Raw genomic sequence first — 24,356 nt, 5'->3', positions numbered from 1 at the left:
ACCAGCACCGGCCAGGACTGATGCCTACTCTGACCCACAGGCTGGAGGGGCTGAGCTAGACTGGCAGAGAGAGTGCCCTCCTTCCCCAGGGGCACCAGCAGAAGTGGGGGATGAATGTCTCATGCCACTCCAGAGACAGGCATCACTTCCAGGTCTGGCTGCCACCCCTATCTGCCCCTGTGGAGAGTACAGATAAACAACACAGCAGCTTACTATCAAATGGCTTCATTGGTGCTGCGCTTCTACAAGCACCCAAGACTTGGGGACCAAATGACTGAACCCCAAGAAAAATCACCAAGTGAGGCTGTCTCCCAGCCCCAGAAGACAGCTGTTTCCTCTGCACTAGTGCTCTTGCTCACTCACTCTCCCTGGCAGCCCTTTGGAGAGGGAGGAAGGGGGAGGAAGGGAGACCCTCCTGGGAAGGTCTAGGCTTATGGGTCCCCTAGGTCTCCCACTCAGCAAGTCCCAACCCAGGCCTGAGGGGAAGGAGGGAGAAGAGTGCTCATTGCCAAACCACCCCTACCTCACCACCGGAAAAACCAACAACCCAAAACCCCAAAGGGAAGAGGATGCCAAATGTCTCGATGGGGAAGCATTTCACAAACGGGATGCTGGGTCTGGTCTGTTCATGGCCTTGAATCTGCGCGTTCCCGCTGAGTCACCCGTGAAGCCTCTGGTGTTGAAACTGGTCCGGTGCCTTGTGCTGATTAATGAATTACAAATCCCCCACCCATGTGCACTCTGCCTGGTCACTGGGAAGAATGAAAACCCTTGTGAACTTGAGGGAGAAGCAGGGCCCTGGTGCCCTCTCCCCTCCTCAGGGGGCACTATGAGCTGGTTAGTCACCTGCCCCGGCCGCTGGCGCCTCACTTAGCTCTAGCTTTTGGAAAGGGGACAAGCACAAGCGGCGGGACAATAGGCAAGTGGGGCGGTCAGCCCAGACAAAGGGCAGCAGGAAAAACACCATCACTTGCTTGGAGGCCAGTTTGCTGGCATTTGAGAGAATGTGTCATTGCATTTACTCAAGTGGGAGGGGGAGGGAAGGTTAGAAGTGAAGAGGCAGAGGTAGGGTGGGCACAGGGACCCTAAACCCAGCAGGGAACAGAGGGAGGCCAGCATGCCCTGGCCGACACCAAGGAAGAAGCCCACACCAAGGCCAGCTCCCTCTCCAAGCTCTCAAGGGTTTGCAGAGGGACGATGCCCTCCCTGCCCCCTCCCCCAGGAGGCCTAGGGTGGTACCGTCGCAGCCTTGCCTCACCTCACCCCCCCTCAGTGTTGTGGGAGGGAGAGGAGCCCCAGAAGCCCTCCCTTCCCTCCTCCCCCCTCTCCCCCCCACCCCGGGGAGGGCTGCTACAATTTGTGGTTACAGCTTTACACGTCAGAAAAAAAAAAGTTTGCAGAATGTCCCACACCGAAAAAAAAAATGCGAAACCGAGAGAAAAAAACCTGCGAGTGGGCCTGGCGGATGGGATTATTAAAGCTTCGCCGGAGCCGCGGCTCGCCCTCCCACTCCGCCAGCCTCTGGGAGAGGAGCCGCGCCCGGCCGGCCCGGCCCCCAGCCCCATGGACCTCCGAGCAGGTAGGAGCCAGGCGTCCGAGGCCTCGGCCTCCGCCCCCGCCCAGCAGCAGTGAGATCCGGTTCCCGTCCTCCTCCCCACCCCCGGAGCCCCACGCCGGGGCCCGGCCGGGGAGCACAGCTCGGGCTGGGGAGGTACGGCCGGGAGCCCTCGAGAGGGGCCGGGTGGGGACGCGGCATTCCTGGAGTCCGCTCGGCGGAGCCGGGAGGTGGCCGGGAGCGCGGCGGGGGAGCCTGGACACCCCTCAGACCTGGACAGGCGGCCACCTGGAGCCCCAGCGAGGCGGGGTCCCAGAGAACCCGAGGACACAGAGCCCCGCGCCGGAGTCGGGGCGAGCGACTCCGAGGCGGGCAGCGAGGGTGCGGGGGTGGGGTGGGGGGGACGGGACGCGGCGCGAGGGAGGAGGGGGCCAGGAGAGGAAGAGGGAGGGAGGGAGGCAGAGGGGGAGCCCGCGGCCGAGCAGCGGGAGGCGAGGGGAGGCCGACACCTCGGGCCGCGCCGAACTCCTTCCTCGGCCGGCGGGGAGGGGAGGAGGGCGCGCGGGAGGAGGGAGGGCAGAGCGAGCCTGGCTGGGCCGGGCGGCCGGCCGGCCGGGCCGCGGGACTCCCGGCTACTACGCTGCGCGCCGGCGTGGCCGGAGCCCTCCATGCTGCCCACCGCCCGGGAGCCGGCGGCAGGTAGGGGCGGCGCGGCGGGGCGGCCGGGGCCCCGGGCCCGCGGTGGCCTGGGAGTGATTACTGCGGGAGGGGGGCGGAGGCGGGGGGGGAGACGCAGCCCGGCCGGACCCAGCAGGAAAAAGTCCGTCAGCGGCCCGGGAGCGTCGAGAGCTGCCGGCAGCCCCTCGAGCTTGGCCGGGCGGCCGGTGGCAGGAGGGCGGGCAGGGCAGGGAGTGGACGCGCCGGAGCGGGCAGCGGCTCAGCCGAGCCCCGGAGCCCGGCGCCCGGACCCCGCCTCCGCCCCCGCCGCCGCCGCCGCCGCCGCCGCTGGGAAGGAGCGGACGGGGGGGCGGGGCCGGGGGCGCCGGGGCCACACAAGGGGAAGGCGCCACCGCCGCCGGGAGGGCTCCGGGATGAGAGGTCACGGTCGAGGAGGTAGGGCCAGCGAGCTGCCAACTCCTCCCGCCCAAGTTCTCAGGGCTGAGCCCCTCAAGCCAAGTCCGCGCAGCTTCTCCGGAGTCCCCACACCCGTGTTCTCACCTACCTTTCTATTACACTGGGTTCCAGGAGGCTTCCCTCTGGGAGACCCCCCCCCCCCCCCCCGATCTCTGTGTTCTGCAGAGCCCAGGGGCAGGAAGAACCTGCCAAAAGAGGAAGAAGGGCAGACACTGGAAGCATGGTAGCGGCAGACCGAATCTTAGAGAAAAGCTAGAGGTGGGGAGCATCAGGCGCACCTCTGTCTCCCCCGGAATCTGACCTAGGGAAATCTCTGGCGTGCATTGTCTGTGACAGGCATCCGTCTCAAGCCAGTACACACTGCCATACCGTCCTCCCTCCCCGCCACGGAACACAAGTTCTTAGTTCCCTAACAGACACGGCGCACCCCTCTAGCCCTAGTGCCCTCTACCCACACCTCAGAGGTAGAGGAGGAACAGCTAGAAATGGCAGCCACTGTCCCTGGGCAGTCCCAGAAGTGTCTGCTGACTGGAGTCATGGGCCCCCGGGCTGCACATTGAAGTGTCCAATTCACACATCTGCAGGCCACCCCTACACACTAGCTACTGGTTTCCTGACACTTCACATTCTTCCCCATAATCCCACCTGACTGTTCACACCCTGGCTCCTGGACTCTGCAGCCCCTCCCACACCCTCCTGCACACTCTTGACCACAACACCCTTTCCAGTTCACCCACACACTTGCTCTGAACTATTTCCCTCATTTCTTTTTCGGCGGCTTCTGGCCTCAGTGGGCTGCTCAGCCTATGGCTGTGGGCTTCACTCATCTTCCTGAGTTCTTCAAGAGCCCTCTTGTGGCACATCGGAGCAGCTTTCCCCTCAGCCCTAGCGCAACTCCTGGACTGACTTCCCAAGGACTGATTTGCCTTGCCTCTGCTTCTTCCCCTGACCCTGGTTTCTTCTACTTTCTGGACTAGAAAGGAAGAGGATGAGAAAGATGGGAATGTTGGAAAGGATACAGGGATGGAGCCCACATGATTCAGCTGAGAGGAACTTTAGCAAGCACATGCAGTCTCCTTATGGATGTCCACTGTGAATAGATGGGTTCATGGCAGAGCTAGGTCTCCTGATCTCCAGGTCTACCTCCCCACCAACGCTCCGCTCCCGTTCCTCAGCAGCCTTGGGGGAAGGGAACCTGAGAAGGCAGAAGCGAAGGAAGGAAAAAAAAATAGAAGGGGGCAACCAGTCTTGAGGACGGAAAGGCCTTTCCCTGGGTAGGACCCCTGGATCTCACACCCCTTCTTAGGCTACTCCCTCCAGCTCCCCTCAGTGGACTTCTCCAAGGTCACCCAGATGCTGGTTATGATTTGGACTGAGGGCAGGACCTTTCCTCTGGCTCGCATAGTCAGCCTAGACTATAGGACTTCTGGACCCAGCTACAGCCCTTACAGCTGTTAGCCCCTAGTCCCAGGTGCGGTCTCCCCCATCAACCTTGGACATCTGCACTGCTGAGCCCCCCACCCTCACTGAGGGTGGTCAGCCTATGAGATGGGCCAGGAGCTGAGGGGAGGTTGGCTAAAGCCTGCCTGCGTAGCATGTGGGGGTGGCCCTTGGGCTTGATGGGGCTAAGGCAGTGTGTGTGTGTTCATGAGGGGGGGCCTTGTTTCCCAGGGCCCAGGGATCTGGATAGAATTAGGGGCTGGCCCTGGCAGGGGCCAGGATGGGGGGTGTAGGGGTGCTGCAGCAGGAAACGTGAGCTGCACTCATTAGCTCCTCACGTGCTCAGCCGGATTTATAAACACAAGGAGAAGGGATGTAAACAATCAGTGGGCAGCAGCCAGAGGCAGGGCTGGGGCTGGGGACCAGGCTGGGGGAGGGGCTGGGATGCAGCCTGATGGTGGGGTCCACCTGCATACCATGAGCTAGAGAGGGAAGCAGAGAGCTGGGCTCTACCAGACCTGCCCCCTGGGCACTGGGAGCCCCTGGCTCAGTGCTCACAACTAAGCTCAGGTGTTCTCTGTCCAGGCCTTCCAGCTTGGCTGCCGGAGAGTCGAGCACATCTTGCCCGAGATCAGAACTGCCACAGGACAGCAGAGTCCTGTACTTCACCTGTCCTTTCTCCTCTACTGGCTTCCACTCTGATTCCTACGACTCCTGCTTCTTTCTGCTTCTCTCCAGGACTGGTCAGTAGGCTCCTTCTGCTTTCTGGTGTCCCCCACCCCCCAGCCTGCAGTGATACAGTTACCTCAGAACTGAAATATTCCTGGAAACACCGGCCTCGTCTGGTTAATTTCACAAGCCGTTTTTCTGCCCAGATGACTTAGCTGTTGTTTATCCAAAGGCTTCTTCTCCTCCTGTTGCCCCCTGTGTAAGGAGCTATTCTCCCCAGGGATGTCCCACAGGGCCCGGGAAGGGAGAGGAAACAAGCTCCAGGCTGGGCTCCTGCCTATACCTCCAGTTACGGGGCAGACAGCCTAGTCCAGGATTCTGGATGACAGGGCTGCCTTTGGCAGGGAGGGGTGAAGAGGCCAGCCAAGCCTCCAGTTTCTGCTTTGGCAGGACTTTGGCAATGCCACTAACTTCCAGCAAAACCATACTTCATCCTAAAAGCTGTCTCAAAGCTGGAAGGGCTACTGCTCAGCTCATGATGGTTCCAGTCTCCAAAACTAACCCTAGGAGATACGCACAGGCTCCTACAGGGGACTTCACCAGATGCCCAGGCTTGGTGCAGAGGAGGAGAACTTGGACGTATTTGGGGATTCGGTAATCAGGGACTAGAAAGGAAAACAGAGTTAGGTAAGAACTAGGGATGGCAAGGACCAAGGAAGGACCAAGGCTACACATAGGGGGAAGCGAAGTGGAGCCTGTTTGTCCGGGGAGCAGTTAAGTGTGATCCTGCTGTCTGAAAACACATGTGTACTTGCACACGTATACACGCACACGTGCGCACACACACTCAAGCTAAGACCCTTTCATGCCTGTGATGGGATACACACTCCTCCCATGCTCCCTCCACCTGCAAAGCTGACTTTGTCAAGCACCTGAGAGTCTGTATTGAGTACCCATGCCACAGCTGAAGCCCTCAGCTGCCTCCTGTATTCTGTATGTGACGAAGAGTCCCAACAGTGACTTCTATAGGCTCAGCATATGACAGACTCTAACCTTAATCTTGTCTTCATGGCTTCTTACATCCAAACCCTGTCCCGAGTCTGAATACAGGCAAATTGTTAAGCCTATCCACTTGTTTCTAAGAAACATGTCATTATAGAAAAATCTGGAAGTATAAAATGTAAACTAGAGTAAAGAAACCACTTGACCTCATACCTATCCAAGCTTAAAACCCAAACTATCCCTGCTTTTTGTGACTTGCCAAACACCATTCCATCTGATGTGTAAAGCAACAAATTCACAGATCTTAGTCCCAACTAACCTTCTGCCTGCCCAAACGTAACCACATCCCCTTCCTGGACTCAAATCTCAACCACGCTCACTCAACCAAATCCCAAGTCTAAATTCATCGGAAATGTTAAGACTAGCCTAGTCCTTCAGCCTAACCTAGCCCACAGCTACTTCTATTCCCACCCTATCCTAGCCCAGATGGGTACTGATTTTGATCTTTGGACGTCACCTAAAAAGCCCTTTAGGAAAGTGTTTCCCACCTGACTCTGGCCCTTCTGCCGGCCTCAACTCCTGGTTTCTGGGACACAAGCCCTCCATTGTCGCCTGCGGACCAGCCTGACTCTTCAAACCCCCATCTTTCCCCTTGATGTTGCCCCTCCAACACTCCAGATACAGACAGGGCAGACGTTGGCAGGGGCCGCTAGTACAGGCCTGTAATCCCAGCTCCTCAGGAGGCTGAGGCAGAAGGATCGTAAGTTCACAAGTAGGGAACTTAGGGAGAATCTGTCTCAAAAAACAGAGAAGAGCTGGGGCTGTAATTCAGTGGTAGAGCACTTGCCTGCATGTACAGGCCCTGTGTTTAATTCTAGCACTACTGGAAAAAAGGGGGGGTATCAGACTTCTATATTGCTACTAAGGGGAACACTACGTCTCCTTCAGATCACGCCCTCAGACCCTCATCACACCCAGGAGCTGTACCCTAGTGTATACCCACTACTTCTCACTCCCAGGAGCTGTACCCTAGTGTATACCCACTACTTCTCACTCCCAGGAGCTGTACCCTAGTGTATACCCACCACTTCTCACTCCACAAACCCTCTTGGACCCTTCAGGCTGACCTTGGCTGCGGAACCCTATTCCTGCCTCACGTGCTGCTGCCTCCCTTCACTCTTCCACAGGGCTCGTGCTCACGCTTGCCAGAATTAACATAGGCCGTAGTCCCATCCCTTAGTTCCTGCTGCAGTGAGACTAGAAGACATGGAGAAGAGGCTGGGACACACCTGGAACTCGACATACTGACATAAGGTCCCTCAGGCCTGGCCTGCCCCTCTCAGTACACACACGCACACAGTTTTGGCACATAGAGTGACATACATGCCGAAGACTTTGAGCTGACAGATGCAGTCAAGTATCTACTGATGGACACAGATGCCAGGCCTTCGTCCTTGCAGACATACCTCCACATCCACTCTTGGACCAGACGTGGTTCCCTTCCCCCACCCCCTCCACCTCCCATCTGGTCTCTCATCCTCACCCCCCTTCCTAGCCCAAGGTGGGGACAGACACCTGAGGGGCTGCCAATTGTTTCCCCACTTGGGCCTGGGCCCACCCTCATACTTCTTGCCCATCCTGTCCACAGGGGACTCGTGGGGGATGTTAGCTTGCCTATGCACGGTGCTCTGGCACCTCCCTGCAGTACCAGCTCTTAATCGCACAGGAGATCCAGGGCCTGGCCCCTCCATCCAGAAAACCTATGACCTCACCCGCTACCTGGAGCACCAACTCCGCAGCTTGGCTGGGACCTATGTGAGTATCCCATTCACTTTGGGCACTGGGTAGAGGGAGCAGAGGCTTTTGGGGGGGGGGGAGAGCATGGTGCAGGGGTCCTGGTGAATGATGGGGTGATGAGAGAGGCCTTTTGGGTTTCTCCATCTGGCCTATCTCCTGCCCTTCCCTCTCAGGTGCCCCCCCATCCTGGCCCCAGGACAAGGCATGTGGGCAGGCCTCGAACCCGCCTTGGCCCATTGCCCCATTGGCTGCCAGCCCAGCTGCCTGCCTCCCCCTGGGGGCTGGGGAAGTCTCCTCTGTTTACACCGTGTTGTGGTGTCTCTTGCAAGGGCGGGGCTGGGTGGGGATGGAGGGGCCCCACCTTCTATGCCTGTGTTCCAGCTTGACTCTACCCCCAGACCTGGGGCCCTGCTGCTCTAGACCCATGGGCCTCCCTCTGTCTGCCTCTCCCATCCTTCACAGGCCTCTTAGGGGGTGTCGGAGGAGGGGTCTACAAAGAATCCAGGGCAGTGACAGCAAGGGATTCAGGGTATGGAGGGTGGTTATACCCTAAGAATCTGAGGGTAGTCCAGAGAACTTCCTAGAGCCCAGGAGAGAAGGGAAGAGGAGGCTCTGAAGACCATGGGGAGCAGGCCCCCTCTTCCCGTGTTCCTCTTCCACATCCCAGACCCTACTCCTGAGCCAGGGAAGAAGGGGAGGAGGGTGGCGGGGGAGCTGGCTCCAGCCCCAGGATACACCGAGGAAATTAGTTTGTCTCTGTGCTTGTCAGCGTGCGAACCTCCCCCTGGGCCCTTGCCTCTCCCAGGCCTCGCCCCTCTTCTCTCTCCCTCCCAGTTGCACATCTCCCACATCCCCTTCCCTGGGCCTCAGGCCGATCCCCTGAGGCATTGGCAAGGGCTTTGCCCTCTTCCCTCTACTCTACCGCCTTGCATGCCCTTCTCCTATCCCTCTTGAGATGTCCTCAGTTTCTTCCTTTACAGCTCTGCTCCTAGCAGCCGAACCCTCTTCTGGGGTGCTGGTGAGTATCCCCTATCCCTTGTCCCTGTGGCTTGAGGAACTGGGCCTACCGAAGAGGAGTTTTGGTGCCACCAGACCCCTCGGCCTTCGATACAGACTCTCTTCTGGCTGGTTTCCCTGCGCAGCAAACCTCAGCTTGAGTCTGCTACCCTCTCTAGTTCCCGACCCTTTCTCTCCTGACTTTCTCTGCCAAATTTCTTCAAGGAGTCGTCTACACCCTCTGCCTCCACTTCCTCTCCACCCACTCATTCCTTAACCCCCTGCGATCTGGCTTCCAGGCCACAGCCACCGCCTCTCCCAGGTCATCAAGCATCTTCTCACCAAACCCGACAGCATTTTCTGCGACTCCCTCTCGCGTTCTGCAATTGCCCTGCGGAGCTCTTCCCTGGCCTGAACTCTCAGAGGCCACCTTCTACCTCTCCAGCCTGGCTTCCGGGCTCCTCGGGGTCTTCTTCCTCTCTGCCCTGCCCTGTGGTGGGCACTCTCCGCCCAGCCAATCAGCACGTCCTTGGTCCTTCCTGAGCGGCTCCTTGGTGATCTTCTCTTTCTACACCTCTCCATAGGAGAGCTCATCACCCCACTGCTTCACCTGTCACCTCCATGCAAGTGACACAGTGGGCTAGAAAAACTCAGGAGGTCTGTGAACAGAGGCCTACCATGTTTGGGAGGAGGTATCCCTCTGGTGGCAGGCTGGCAGCTCTGCTCTCCTCCTTCCCCATCGCCCTCTCCTTTTCACAGCTGAACTACCTGGGGCCCCCTTTCAACGAGCCCGACTTCAATCCTCCTCGGTTGGGGGCCGAGACCCTGCCCAAGGCCACTGTCAACTTGGAAGTGTGGCGAAGCCTCAGTGACAAGCTGCGGCTGACCCAGAACTATGAGGCCTACAGCCACCTCCTGTGTTACTTGCGCGGCCTCAACCGGCAAGCTGCCACCGCCGAACTCCGGCGCAGTCTGGCCCATTTCTGCACCAGTCTCCAGGGCCTGCTGGGCAGTATTGCAGGTGTCATGGCAGCTCTCGGCTACCCACTGCCCCAGCCTCTGCCAGGGACTGAGCCAGCCTGGGCCCCTGGCCCTGCCCACAGTGACTTCCTCCAGAAGATGGATGACTTCTGGCTGCTGAAGGAGCTGCAGACCTGGCTGTGGCGTTCAGCCAAGGACTTCAACCGGCTTAAGAAGAAGATGCAGCCACCGGCAGCTTCCGTCACCCTGCACTTGGAGGCCCATGGCTTCTGATTTCTGACCCTTAACTCCTCCCAGTCCCCTGCCCCAGTCAGCTGTGTTTCCATTCTGGGGTGGAAAAAACAAACCTGTATACCAACATTTGTTGAGCCAGGAAACAGACAGTGGGAACTCAGTCCTCCTCTGCCTTGGATGGGGAGTGTAACTCGATAAGCCCTGTCCCCTGACCAGCTCCTAGAGTCCTAGGGTCTGGGGAAAAGGTGAAGTGGGCATTATCCTGTTGCCACAGAGATAACGCTTGAGGGAGTGGAATGGCTCAGGTGGGTATAAAGATACTCCCTGCCTCCCGCTTTCTGCCTGCCACTTGCCAGTGCCCACTCAGTTCCTCATGTGGCACTTGCAGAAGCACACCTGGAGGGCATGGGTGGGGCCGCCGTAGCTTGTGCCTTTCTGGGGTAAAGCCCCCTGGCTTCCCTCCCTCTCCTTGGATGGGTGTTGCTCCCCTACCCCAATAACTACATATCCAGTTCAGGAAACAAGGTGGCCAGTCTAAAGAAGGGTGTGATAGAAAGCGGAGGGGTAGGGTCTGTGCTGGAGGTGGTCTAGAAACCAGAAGATGTAATACTAAGAGAGCAGGGCAGGGACAGACCAGACCCAGCAGTCGCCAAGGCCGTTGGTGGCACAGGGCAGAAAACAGAAGCCATGTGGAGCATCAGGACCTCGCCTTGAATTGTCTTGCCGGCATCTCGGTGCCTCCTCTCCACCCCTTTCCCAGGGTATCTGTGGCTGCCTGGGCTGGGGAGGGCAGCCACAGCCACAGGGTTTCCTGAAAGTTTACATTGCAGTAGCATTGTGGGGTGAGGGGGATGGCTCCCCAGGCCCTACCCCCAGCCCCCACCCACTCATGACTCTAAGTTTGTTGTATTAATATTTATTTATTTGGAGATGTTATTTATTAGATGATATTTATTGCAGAATTTCTATTCTTGTATTAACAAATAAAATGCTTTCCCCAGAACTTGGACTCTGCCTGGCCTGACAGTCTTCCTGGGGCACATTGCTGGTGACCCTAGCCCTGCCTGCCAATTCCCATTGTTTCCTTATACCTAGAGGTATACAGAGCTTGGGGTGCAGGCTCTTTCTGCTGGTCCTGGTGCAACACAGGCTCCTGGAACCCATCCATCCCTTTGCCACACCTGAAATGCCTCGGTCCTCCCGAAGCTGTGTGTATTACGTTTGCTAGTCTCCCTTGCCTCTGGACTGCTCTGCTGGTCCCCCAGGCCTGTCTGGCCTTGAACTCTCCACTCCAGTTCAACCTGCACAGTGGGAGAGCTGTTACGCTCCCCTCTGACTCTTGCTAATCGCTAACCCCTGACATGCAGCCCCAAACTCCCCCGGGCTCCCATTAGTGGCTGCCTTCCTGGAGCCCTCACCCACTCTTCTCCTAGGGAGGGTGGTGGACACTAGCCAAGCCGGTGTTCTTTGTTATGGGTCTGTTCTTTTCCCTCCAATGTAAAACCCTATTTGGAGGAAGAGAATGCTTAGTGGATTGCAAGAGAATGGGATGGATGGGAGGGATAATCTAAGCTCCAATATCATTTTATAGCCTGCTAGCTGGATGGCCTTAGACAAAGTTTTCTTGTCTTCAGTTTCCCTATCTGTAAAATGGGGATAATTAAATATGCTTATGCAATTGTTAGAAATATTAAAGGTACTTGGCTATAGCAGCAGCCATTGTAGTAATTACTGATTAGTTGAAACACACCCCTATGCCATGACATTCTAACTATGAACTACTGGATAAATTCATGGGTTAATTGCTCCCAGGAAACACATGGATATTTTATGAGAAGAGCTTCCTAAAGATAATGCCTTAAGGAAGGAAGTAACAAATGATGGTAGTGCCAGTCAGTTGACAGATACTTTAAAGACCTCATTACCTGCCCTCCACTCTGCTGGCTGGGTATACTGAAGCCAAACGAAGACTCAGGCCTAACTTGGCTCCTGCCCTTAAGAAACTTGCAATCTCCTTGGGAAGAAAGACCAGCTTCCCTGAAATAACGAGGTGTAGAAGCACATTCGTGTGATGTAGTGGGTAAGGCAAGTGCATGACCCCTAGAAAAGGGAGAAAGAAGGGTGACCATGGAGGAGCTTCTGACCGCCCACGGGCTGGCCAACCTCAGTGTCATGTCCTAGAGTCACCTGGCCCGAGTGGAACGGGCCCTGCTTCTATGGACTGAGACACCTGTCCAGACACTCACAAGACTCTGCCTCTGCCTGAGACACTAGAAAGGGCATCAGGGCTTTCTCTACACACAGGTAAAAGCGTCTTGGCTTGTGATACGGAAACATTACATGGGCTCGGAGGAAGGCAGTAGGTTCTTCGAGGAGTTCACGAGGCTCCAAGTCTTTCTCTTTAGTATCCTCCTCCTCTGTTCCTTCTTTCCTTCTGTCTCTCCCTCCCCGCTTCCTCCCTCTCCTCTCTCTCTCCCTCCTTTTCCTCCCCCATCTTTTTTCCCACTCTGTGACATAGGCTGCCTTTGAACTTGAAGTCTGCCCTCACGCCTGCAGTGCTGGGCTAACAGGCATACACCACCGTGCTCTGCTCTTAGCACCCAGCTCAGACTCCAGCCTAAAGGTGTATTCTGTAAGGGGGAACAAAACAATTAAAAAAGGGAGTAGGACCATCTCCCAGAAATGCTAGGATGCCACAAGGCAGATTTGCTTAAATGGAGAAAGACCTAGGCAATGGGCCGGCAAGATGGCTCAGTGGGTAAAGACGCTTGTGGCCAAGCCAAACAGCCTGAATTTTATCTCTGGAACCCACATGATGTTTTGAAAAAGAACCAATGAATATCAAGAAGGGTAGGGAGTCAGGCAGGCAGACCCCTGCAAAAGTAAGTCTAGGACAGAGGGCTGTACCTAATGGGGTGAAGGGTCTAGGCTGTGGTACTTGGGAAGGGAGCAGTGCCTGAAGCAATTGACGTATTTATAGTGCGTGGTACAGCAAACGCTCAGTGCACTCTTTGAAAACAGCACAGGGTGGGATTCAAAACCATTCTCAGAAGGTGGGAAGATTTTGGACAGGTGGAGGAGACAGGGCAGGACGCAAGTGAGTCTCCTCAGGCAGACAGCATTTTGAGGGCAGGCTCCAGGACTGCCTACCCGTACATCCAGACAGTGTTTCAGCATATTTCCTGACAGTAAAGTCCTTGGTAATTCGATTTAAACTGATATAAAACCTGTCCAAAACAAGAGAGTTTTAGAAGTTGAGAGCTGATCAGCAGTCTCATGCTCCAGAGAAACTGAGAGAAGAAAGTGGAGGTTTCTGCTCACTGCTCCAGTTGGCAAGCAGATTAAACGTGGCCTCCCTCAGTGTGGCAGTTGGGGTGGGGTCAGCACTGTACACACACAAACACATCCTGAAAGCCCCTCTCCCCAGTGTAAGTGGGTCATGTGGAGAGCGCCAGGTAGAGCTGAGAAGATGGGGCACGGAGAAGAGAGGACGAGCAGCTGCCCAGGGCTCAGTGGGGATGGAAGGGTACCCCACTCTATCCCTGTCTTTAACCCCACCCCTTCCTCAGGCCCTGCCACTCACCCTGAGCAGGAGATCAGTCCAGCGCAGAGGATTCTAGGCAGCTGGATGAACACCCCTGAAAACACACTAAGGCAGTTAGGAAAGTACAGGTGATTTGTTTGTTTTGGGATGTAGGGAGCTATGTAGACTAGGCTCACTTAAATTCATAGTGATCCTCCTGCTTCGGTGTCCTGAGGCTGGATGACAGGCATGTGCCACCGTGCCCACCCCATAGGAACCCTTGAAATAGTAGGAGAGAGTCCAAGAAAGATACAGTGTGAAGAACGCAGAAGTGAATACATATTCTCAGCGTCCTGTCATGAAGGGACAGTATAAAGGGAGGCTTATTGTTAGTCCGTTTTAAAGAAAAGCTATCTAAACACGCTATTGCCAAATGTGGGGGTGGTAGCTGAAGAATGGAGAGATTTGGGGTACGAACTGAAGAGACGAAAAGGAGAGAATCTAGGTGCTTGCTGGGAAGAACCAAATGATCTGAGCAGACACATTTTTCTTGTGAGTCCCCTTAGTGGCATTTCCTACCAAACCAGAAACAGCTCGCCCCTGCCCAGAGCCTCCTCAGTGCTGGCTCTTAGCCTCCAGGAAGCTGCCTTTTCTCCTCGGTGCCAGTTTTGTCTCCCGTGCATCTTCTCAGACACAGGTGCATCTCCAAGCACTTAAGACAACAGCGAGGTTTCCAATACATATGTGTTCTCTGGAGACAAGGAGGGTGTCAGCCCCTTTCTTCTCCCCTCCTGCTCCCCCCCAAGGACACAGGGCTTCTGGAGACCGTGCCCTCCCTCTATGACACTGAAGGGTCCAGGTAGACTTGTGTATTGGTTTCTCAGTACCTGGACTTCTGACTCTTAAGACCACACTTAAGAGTTGTGCAGTGTTGTGCACGACTTTAATCTCAGCACTCAGGAGGCAGAGGCAGGTAGATCTCTGAGTTCAAGGCCAGCCTTCGTTTACATAGTAAATTCAAAGTCAGCCTGAGCTACAAGAGACTGTCTTGAAAAACTAGAAACAGAAAGAGAGAGAGAAAGAGAGAGAGAGAGAGAGAGAGAGAGAGAGAGAGAGAGAGAACTAAAGCTCTGAAATGCTCTCTCTGAACCTGTTCTCACCTGTGGCTACTTTAAGCCCACACTAGCTTTCTGTACGTGGGAATTGCAGCGCTCCCCACAAGAAGCATCTCTTCCGGTCCATTCCCTGCTCTTGGTCCTTCTGCTGTCTACTCTGCTTTTAGTGTATGGCACAACGGCTCACAACTGCCCAACAACCCCACTGCTAGCGCCCTGGGGTCCCTCATGTCCCGACTTTGACTTTGCCAATCCTGTCTTGCTGGTCCTTAGTCTTGAAAAGTGCCCCCTCTTACTCTGCCCCACCTCTTGCCTAGATGCACGGTCTCCAGAAGCCCTGTGTCCTTGGGGGGGGAGCAGGAGGGGAGAAGAAAGGGGCTGACACCCTCCTTGTCTCCAGAGAACACATATGTATTGGAAACCTCGCTGTTGTCTTAAGTGCTTGGAGATGCACCTGTGTCTGAGAAGATGCACGGGAGACAAAACTGGCACCGAGGAGAAAAGGCAGCTTCCTGGAGGCTAAGAGCCAGCACTGAGGAGGCTCTGGGTCGAGGCGACTCAACATAGCTCACCAGAGAATGACAAGCACCCAGGACACAGGGACCCCTCAGCAGCGAGGGAACTCATCCAAGCACTTCTCTTAACACAAACACATTCACCAGCTGCCACTGCCACAGCTACCCAAAATGGAGAAGGCAGAGGGCGGCCCTCTGTTCCCCGAGCCTCCAGCACAAAGGTCAGCGATTCAGGCCTGGCTGCATATTCTGACGGTTGTTTCCGCTGAGTTCTCCCTTCTTCTCTGGAGCCGTAATTACCCCTGCCTTTGTCCTCTGGATTCTTGAGCTCCCTGACTCAGTCTGGTATCCAAATTCCCTAGTAGGAGGGGACAAAACCCTTGTAGCAGGGCAGTGACAGAGGTAGTGAGGGAACGAGTGTGAGAGAGCTGTGGGTCTGGGTTCCAGTCCCTTTTTATCTTAACCTTCAGGGTCCGTAGCCTGGCTAGTTCAGAGATAACTTGGAGGTCCCTCCCCAACTTGCCTGACCTCTAGGACGTGGCTCTTAGGGACTAGCTAGGACCTCTTCCCTTCTGGACAAAGTCTGACACCTGGTGGCCACAGTGAGGAATGATCAGAAGGATGCTTTTTCAAATCTTCCCCAGAATTTCTTCTGACCTGTTGGTTGACCCAGGTGAAAGGGGAGCTGATCGGAGTGGGTACAGGAAATTCCTGGGTACGGCAGAAAGGACACTAGAGACCCAGGGAAGCCTTCCTATTCTCCAAGGTTCCCAACCTTTAAATCCATGAACCCCAGAACCTAGCAGGCTAAGGAGCTGTGTCTGAGAGGGGAGAGACTAGGAAGGGGCTGCTGAGGGAATGTGGCACATGGGAAAGGGATGAAGGGAGGGATGAGTAAGAAGCTTTTGGGGTGTTCATCTGGCTGCCTAGAATCCCCTGAGCTGGACTGATCTCCTGCTCAGGGTGAGTGGCAGGGCCTGAGGAAGGGGTGGGGTTAAAGACAGGGATAGAGTGGGGTACCCTTCCATCCCCACTGAGCCCTGGGCAGCTGCTCGTCCTCTCTTCTCCGTGCCCCATCTTCTCAGCTCTACCTGGCGCTCTCCACATGACCCACTTACACTGGGGAGGGGGGCTTTCAGGATGTGTTTGTGTGTGTACAGTGCTGACCCCACCCCAACTGCCACACTGAGGGAAGCCACGCTTAATCTGCTTGCCAACTGGAGCAGTCAGCAGTGAGTCTCAGCCCCAGAAGGGTGCTGGCCTTCTCTGTTCACATTATTTGCTTTCCTCGTCTCCCCAGGACTTTGACCTTGGACATGGCAAGGTTTTAGGTATTTTCCAAGGTGCAAGAGTTAACTGCTTCTAGTTCTATCACCGGCTTAGGGGGGTCAGTGCTGACCAAGGATACTTTGCATACAAGACAGAACTGAGCCCCAACTCAGACTACCAACCTGGTCTCCAATCCGAGAACTGAACAGCAGTTTGGTGGATGGGCCTGGGAAGCTGCCTGAGTCAGGCAAGGTGTTCCAGGCAGGAGGAAAGGATGAGATTAGGAAAGAATGGAGGAAAACATACAAAGATAGAAGGCCAAGAGCTAGTCATTTCCCCAGACACCTGAGAGAACCATCTGATGTTGAGCAGGCCAGGGTGGTCTCAGTGCTGACTGGGAGAAAGAGCATGCTTCCTGGGGAGAGCTGTCTCACCCCAGGCCAGAAGGCCAGTCCTAGGGTCCCTGCATTCAGGTAAACACTTTGGACCTCTCTCTGGGGCTGAGGGAAGCTAAAGCCCATGGGAGATATCTTTCCAGACAATGTGGGAGAGGCTAGCTGGGTCTGAGCCAGGCAGAGCTGGGAGGGGGAGCAGGTAGGGATGGCCCTCCACAGAGCAGGTTGGGGTGTCAGGGGCTGCCAAAGGAGAGAGGGGAATGGGCCCAGGCAGCAGTGGGAGCTGCTGTGGCCGCCCAGCGGCACACCCCATTTCACGCTCCCTGGGCGGTGGCAGGCCCCACGGCTATCAGCTTTCAGGGGTGGGAGGGACCAGGAATGAGGAGGGGTCTGCCCCACCCATGGTTCCCTGCTCCCTCAGGGCTTTGTGGACTCAGGAAGTGGGTGCCACATACCTTTGGGAACGGTCCCAGAGTCCCTTTCTGAGGCCCTTTTAGGGAGGAGTGGTCAGTCCCACAGAGCCTAGAAGCTAGCCAACTATAGGGCACTCAGCCTGACCAGACCTAACACCTATGCCCTTCCCTTCCTGGTAGAGAATCCTCCCTGTCACCCTCCCCAACTCTGCAGGGTCCCTTCTCACTAGATGTGGGCCCCACTTGTCCAAGAGACAGATGGGGGATCAGACCTGGGCCAATCCAAACAATGGGGCAGAGAAGGGCCTTCCAGGTCTTTGCAGTGTGCCTACAGTCCCTCCTCCTCAAGAAGCTGATGGGGAAGGCCAGGCAAGGGGAGGCCCCTGGGGACAGAGCCTTCTCCTCCCCACTGGTGGGCTCCTCGCTAGAGATCTTCTTCTCTGTTGCCACACACATGAGAGGCCCAGTGCTTGCCAAGCCAGATCTCAGAGCTTCAGAGAAGGGGGCGCAGGCCTCCAAGCAGCCATCATTAGACCTTGCACCCCTGGAAGGAAGGACTGGATGGGATCTCCAGAGGGTGATTAGTGCTGGGTCAGTCCAGTGCTGGTTCCCAGACTCCCACTGGCCAGCACTTTCACCCGCTGCCAGGAAGCTGGTGAGGGGGAGGTGGCAGTCAGGGTGAGTCAGCCATGAGAGGAGCCCCAAGACAAAGGTCATGGGTGGAGAATTGAGAGACACTGTTTACAGCAGTCGGCCTCCTGGAGGCCTTCTCCCCATGCCTACCTCCTCCTCTAGCTCTGAGGAGTTCTTTCTTCTGCTCTCCCGTCCAGGACTGACAATTAGATGCCCCTCTACCCTGCAAGCCTGTGAGCTTCTGGAGCACAGGGAGGGTAGTTACACAGGGTTACTAAGAACCCTGATCACAATTTACCTACACCCTCTTGCAAAACTCTTTTTTCTTTTTCTTTTTTTGGTTTTGTTTTGTTTTTCCGAGACAGGGTTTCTCTGTGTAGTGTTGATGCCTATCCTGGATCTCGCTCTGTAGACCAGGCTGGCCTCGAACTCACAGAGATCCTCCTGGCTCTGCCTCCCGAGTGCTGGGATTAAAGACGTGCGCCACCACCGCCCGGCGCGAAACTCTTTTGATGTCTATTTTGAGTTAGTATGTGGGAAACACTTAGGACAGCACTTGGTACATGGCAAGTCCACTATGAGGGTAAGGTTTATGATATTGTTTTCTGCCCATATACACATTCATAAGAAACAGAACAGGTCTGTCAATTAAGAACTGGGGATCTATGCCGGGCAGTGGTGGCGCATGCCTTTAATCCCAGCACTCGCGAGGCAGAGGCAGGAGGATCTCTGAGAGGTAATCTGTGAGTTTGAGGCCAGTCTGGTCTACAGAGTAAGTTCCAGGACTGCCAGGGCTACACAGAAAAACCTTGCCTTGAAAAACCAAAAAGGAAAAAAAAAACAAACAAAAAAAAAAACAAAAAAAAAAACAAAAAAAACAGCCTGGGGATCTGAACCCATGGGACTAGACTTTTGGCGTCCTGCTTGGAATGGAATCTTCCTGACTAGCAAAGTGGACAGCGGCAGGCTGTCGGGCCTGACAGTGGACACAGCAACCGCATGCCTGGGCTGGGTGGACAGTGTCTCTGCCAGCAGACTGTGAGAAAGGAGCCTTCTGAGCCCATGGGCTTCTCCAGCCAGGTCTCCTGGGGCCGGTAGGAGCAGGGAAGGGCCCGGATTCGTCCAAACTCTCTTTGGACCTACAGATCTGATCCCACAACGCTCTGGGGCCAACCAGCAGGAGTAAAAGGTTCCAGCCGGGCTCAGGGGACTTACAAACTGGCCACGGGGATTAGTGAGGCTGAAAAGAACATTTGCCTAGGAAGGAAAAACGGGAAGTGAGAGGCCGAGGATAACTCTCTATATGTCCCTGGGGACCCGAGTGGACCAATGAGGGACCAGGGGAGGTGGTGAAGTCTGGGGCATCTTGACAGGTCCTTGGTTCCGCCTAAGCTCTCCTCGCTGCGAACGCAGCAGCAGCTGCCCCGCCCCCTGCCCTCTGCCAACTGCCATTGGCTAGCGGTGGGGCCCCGCCCCACAAAGGCCGCTTGCCATTTGCTTAGGTCTCTGATGTTTGCGAGCTTGTGGGGGCGGAAGACAGGCGTCATTCTCTGGAACCTAGGGACTTCCTCTCTCTGCTTGTCTGGGTCAACTTGTCTGTCCATCGCTGGCCCATCTCTCTCTGGCCCTCTCTCACTCTCAGCAGCTGTCTCTCACAGGCCCGCTGCCCTGCCTTTTCTTTCCCGCTATTGCCTCCTGCTCCGCCTGCCTGGGTGGCCGCCATGGGCCGGAAGCGGTTCATCACTGACTCCTACCCTGTTGTGAAGAAGAGGGAGGGGCCCCCTGGGCACTGCAAGGGGGAGCTGGCACCAGAGCTAGGTCTCTGAAATGTGGGAGTGGCAGGAAGAGTGGACAAGCAAAGACCAGAAAGGACTCGTGTGCGTGCGTGCGTGTGTGTGTGTGTGTGTGTGTGTGTGTGTGTGTGTGTGTGTGTTTGTGTTGGCTAGTAGGGGAAGCTAGCATGTCTCGCACTTCCGATGAGCTGTCTGGCTGCAGGATGGCAAAGGCAAATGAGTGAGGAGGCTATAGCCAGGACACAGTGGCACAGCTGTAATTCCAGGGTAGGGCAAAGGCCTGGATGGCCCTGAGGAGCCCCATGTTATTGCAGGGGAAGACATCCAGTCCCTCAGCCAGGAGGACGCAGAGCTGGAGTTGCTGAGGCAGTTTGACCTGGCCTGGCAGTATGGGCCTTGCACAGGTGAGAACCCCACCTCCAGCCCATCAGGCACATCTCTGAACCAGTTCTGTCATCGATGTGTCTCAGAAATAATCCAAGTCCCTGCCTAACTCTTGGACACGGTCTCCTGAGCCTGACATGTGTCATGCTCCAGAAACTGCCCTCTGCATTCTCTAGCCTGAACTCTTCTGCCCATGCTGAGTCTTCTTTCTGCCCTGGCAGGTATCACACGGCTACAGCGCTGGCATCGGGCAGAGCAGATGGGCTTGAAGCCCCCCCTAGAGGTGCACCAGGTGCTGAAGACACACCCTGAAGACCCCCGCTTCCAATGCAGGTCAGGACAGACCGCTCAGCTTTCAGGGGAACCAGGGCCTTCTCCAGGAGTTACCACCCTCTGGTCTGCGTAGGGGCTGCCCTGACTAGGAGACAGGGTACAGACTTAGGGGTCCCTCCTGACAAGCAAGAAGCGTCTTCCAGGTGCCTGGCTCCAGATAGACCCCTTTAGTGATCCTTACCTTATGAGCTAATGGTGGGGGAAGAGTATATACGGGGCCCATGGGCCTATCTGTGAGTACCGAGGGGTTCGCCAAAGCCCCAGAACCAGAGGCAGTAGTTAGGAACTGCTGAGGTCCATCAGGGAATAGAACTGACTCTGCTCTGCATCCCTCCTCCCACCCTATCGTCCACAGCCTCTGGCATCTCTACCCGCTCTGAGGTACCACCTAGGTTGTCCTTCCCTTAACACCTCCTAGCCACCAAGAAGTTCAGGAGAGAATCCATGGCCAGTAGATGCTGCTCTGCTCAGCTCAGCTTTGGAGAAACATCAGGCTGACTGTGGAGGTCTTCCTGGTTCAGCCTCTTCTCTGTCTAAGCAACAAGCCCCTAATGCTCCTGAGAACCTGTGTAGCTGAAGCCAAACACCTCCAGAGCCTAATCATGACCACCAGATGCTTGCCACACTCTGACCTGTGGTAAATCCAGCACAGCCTGGCACAAAGCCACATGTTGGCAGATGAGAATCAAGGAATTCACTAACGCTTGCAATAAAGTATATTAAGCCTGAAATCCTGACCTTTAGTCCCTTAATATGGCTCTACTCTACCCAGCAGCTCCCAAATGGTACGCAGGCAGGAGAGAGAGTCAGCTCAAGGCTTTTGTGTTGCTGGCTTTTTTTTTTTTTTTTTTTTTTTTGGTTTTTCAAGACAAGGTTTCTCTGTGTGGTCCTGGCTGTCCTGGAAGCTCTCTGTAGCCCAGGCTGGCCTCAAACTCAGAGATCCATCTGCCTCTGCCTCCTGAGTGCTGGGATAAAAGGCTTGTGTTACTACACCACTGGGCTTCCATATCTGTCTAAGGCAGTCTTTTCAAGAGCTGAGCAGCCTCGGTGTCCCCTGGTAATACTTAGAAAAGCACTCTGAGTCACGTTCCCTGACAAGACAGCAAAAAACCTGCCTGACGTGCCCAGCTTATGAGCAACTATTAAATTCCTGGCACCGTAGCTCTCCATGGGTGTTACTACCACTGAAACATAACAAAACGAGCATGGAAATTAGTTCCATGTCATGTGGTGGTCAACATTAAGTAGATTAGGGTGAGGGGGTCTGTAGGGCGTCAGAGAATGCTGAGGTGATATTTGGGAGGAGGTGGACAGGAAGCGAGATTGCGTTGGAGAAGAGACGTGAAGGAAGGAGGGGAAAGGCTCGTACCTGTGTAAATGTTCCAGACAGAAGGAATGACGGGAAGAAAGGCTCAGCGGCAGGAACGCTTCCAGCCTACCCACACAAGAATGTGAAGGTCAGAACCCAGGGGACAAGGGGAAGACAGCAGGGAATGAGGCCAGACAGGTAGCAGACCAGTCCCGCCGGGCACTGCAGACCGTGATAGAAATGTGGATTTTACAGAGAGAGGAGACACTGCGCGGCTTTACGGAATGACATCACTGAACTTATGTTCTGAAAATATGACTGCAGCTGTGGGTGGAAACAGTCTGTGGAGTTGGGGAAACAGACAGGTGGGGAAAGCATTCTGCTCAGCAGGCTAATGAAGTCTGTCTGGAAAGGGGGACAGTGGTGATTTGGAGCAGGGTGGGGAGATGGAGCTGGCAAGAAGGGGTCAGATTTGATTTTGAGGGGACAGCTGACCACTAGGGGTTGCTGATCTTGACTGGATTTGAGGGCCTGGAGCCAAGAATAACAACTCCCCACTCAAGTTTTGACTTGAGTGACTAGAAGACCAGATATCTCATAGTAGATAGGGAGGCCTGTGGCAGGGAGGACTGTGGCAGGGAGGCCTGTGGCAGGGAGGACTGTGGGAAGAGGAGAGTAGGAAGAGAACCAAGACATTTTGGCTTTGGGGGAGTGCTGTGGGTGGAACCTGGGGTCTTGCCTATAATAGGCAAGTGCTCTATGACTGAGCTACACCCCCAGTCAATATGTTACATTTGAAGTGTTTGCAACGCATCCTAGTGAAGATGGGGTGTAGGCAGAAGATACGGTAAATCTGGAAGTCTGGAGAGGTCTTAGATTTGAGATCTAACTTTGGGGAACTTTCAGATGGCATTTAAGGTCACAAGAATGAGCTGGGCACAGTGGTGCTCATGGTAACCCCAACACTCTAGAACCTGATTCAGGACTGAAGTTCGAAAGCCATCTGGTAACGCAGCAAGACCTTTCTCCAAAAACTCAAGATCTCCGTGAGTTCAAGGTCACGTGGTTTATGTAGAGACTAATAGGACAGTTAGGACTACATAGACAGACCCTAAAAAGTCTAAAGAAAAATCCACCAATCAATCAGTCTAACAATATATTAAGCATATAGAGAGCCAGGTGGTGGTGATACACACCTTTAATCCCAGGACTCAGGAGGCAGAGGCAGGAGGATTTCTATGAGTTCCAGGCCAGAGTGAGTTCCAGGACAGCCAAGGCTACACAGTGAAATGCTATCTCTGGGGGGAAAAGGTAGGGGTATAGAGAGAAGAGGGATCCACAGACAGCCCAGCCCTACACTTAGGCCAAAGAATGGGAGGATAAAACAGAGGAGATGGGGTGGGAGGAGCCTGTAGAGCCACAGGAAGACCAGAACAGCAGAGGGGGTGAAGGGGCTTGAGAGTCTCGGCAGAGGGTCTCAGCCTTTAGGTGTTCCCAGGAAGCTGGGAAAATGCAATCTGAGAGGGTCCTGCTGGATTCAGCCTCACAGAGGTCCCTGGAAACTGGTAAGAACAGCTCTGTGGTGTGATGGCAAGAGGCTGCCTGGAGAGCTGGACACAGGGAGCTTGTCGGTTTGGGTTTGTTTTGAAAGGAGGAAAGATTTATTGTGGCTCATGGCTAAAGTCAGTATTATGCTGGGGAAGGGACAGCGGCAGAAGTGGCTTCTGGCTCCACCAGTGGACTATGGGAAAGAAAGATCTGGGGTGCTTCACAGATTCCATTCCAATGTTAGTGTATGCTGCCCACGTGAGCACATGGCAGTTCTTCGAGGAACACTTTCCTGTGAGTGGAGACTGGAGTGGGGGCTAGAAAGTGGATGAGATCAAAGGAACAGTTTGCTTTTGTCCTTCGTTTTAGATGGAGTCGCACAGCAGCTTAATTACACAGTGTATACAATCAGGAGTGGTGCCCCACGACAGGACGTGTGTGAGTGAGGTCAGTGTTAAGGGAGGGAAGTCTGGAAACTCTAGGTAAATCTACTGTGAACATGCAGTCGTGGGTGGAGGAGGGGTGCCGTGAGGGATGGGGATACTGGAGGAGCAGATGCTCTCTGAGAGCCTGGCACCGCTGGGCAGGGTGGCAGGTTTGCTAAGTGCTTACTCTTTCCTGCTGTGCTCAACACTTCATGCATGTGATCAGCTGAGACCTGAGGACAATCTCATTAGATGAGTATTGTCTATGCTTTACAGATAAAGAAACTGAGGCTGAGAGGGAAAATGCTCTCTCTGCACAGTCAGCAAACAGCAAAGCTAGCAGCAGCGTTCACAGCTGCCCCACCAGGCTAGCCAAACACCTGCACTCCAGATGTTTAGGATGGACTTGGTGAGATAAGGCCTACATATGGGGACAATTAAAAAACAAACAAACAAACAAAAAACTCATGTAATATAAGCATTGCCCCCAGGCAACCTAGGAGTCTAAAGACACAGAGGTGCCCGTTCCTAGGAAGCGGAGCATCTGGGGTAAGGGCCTAGAGCGACCATCCTGCAGAAGCCTCCAGTGCAGGTGACGCCTCCTGTTGGGCTGGAGTTACCCTGCTTACCCTCATGTGTCCCGAGCCTTTGGGCTCACAGTGTCCCTGCCTCTTAAACCTTCCACTGCCACACCGATGCAGTCTCTGAGTATTCTCAGGAGTTCTGTGTTTTGTCTTTTTTTTTGGGAGGCGGGGAGTTTCTCTGTGTAGCTTTGGAGGTTTTGTCTTTTTAAAATCTGCCAATTTTTAAGCCTGATGTGGTGGTGCACACCTTTGATCCCAGCACTCAGGAGGCAGAGGCAGGTGGATCTCTGTGAGTTCGAGGCCAGCCTG

General features: G+C 55.1%; 2 protein-coding genes across 11 annotated transcripts in view; both read left to right on the top strand.

Annotated features, from left to right (window-relative positions):
- Positions 1 to 10,817, top strand: part of Clcf1 (cardiotrophin like cytokine factor 1) — a 28,973-nt gene extending 18,156 nt beyond the window's left edge. For 2 of the 8 annotated variants that reach the window (XM_052712792.1, XM_052712785.1), the window contains exons 2-4: positions 4,715 to 4,872; positions 7,449 to 7,615; positions 9,353 to 10,817. In XM_052712792.1, coding sequence (XP_052568752.1) covers positions 7,463 to 7,615; positions 9,353 to 9,847 — 648 coding nt within the window. In that variant the 5' untranslated portion in view covers positions 4,715 to 4,872; positions 7,449 to 7,462 and the 3' untranslated portion in view covers positions 9,848 to 10,817. Of the gene's footprint in view, positions 1 to 1,467; positions 1,580 to 2,120; positions 2,255 to 4,714; positions 4,873 to 7,448; positions 7,616 to 7,770 lie in introns of those variants that run through there. The other 6 variants (XM_052712786.1, XM_052712791.1, XM_052712790.1 and 3 more) reach the window with 6 other exon arrangements.
- An 8,365-nt stretch (positions 10,818 to 19,182) lies between these two features.
- Positions 19,183 to 24,356, top strand: part of Pold4 (DNA polymerase delta 4, accessory subunit) — a 31,916-nt gene continuing 26,742 nt past the window's right edge. Inside the window, exons 1-4 of one of the 3 annotated variants that reach the window (XM_052714679.1) lie at positions 19,187 to 19,489; positions 19,779 to 19,868; positions 20,070 to 20,181; positions 20,600 to 20,918. In XM_052714679.1, coding sequence (XP_052570639.1) covers positions 19,393 to 19,489; positions 19,779 to 19,868; positions 20,070 to 20,181; positions 20,600 to 20,636 — 336 coding nt within the window. In that variant the 5' untranslated portion in view covers positions 19,187 to 19,392 and the 3' untranslated portion in view covers positions 20,637 to 20,918. Of the gene's footprint in view, positions 19,490 to 19,778; positions 19,869 to 20,069; positions 20,182 to 20,536; positions 20,919 to 24,356 lie in introns of those variants that run through there. The other 2 variants (XM_052714680.1, XM_052714678.1) reach the window with 2 other exon arrangements.

This window comes from Peromyscus californicus, unplaced genomic scaffold (genome assembly GCF_007827085.1).
Source record: "Peromyscus californicus insignis strain IS unplaced genomic scaffold, ASM782708v3 Scaffold_4__1_contigs__length_199733344, whole genome shotgun sequence".
Classification (NCBI taxonomy): domain Eukaryota; kingdom Metazoa; phylum Chordata; class Mammalia; order Rodentia; family Cricetidae; genus Peromyscus; species Peromyscus californicus.
Note: the sequence above shows the minus strand (reverse complement) of the source record. Positions and strands in the feature narration are given on the sequence as shown.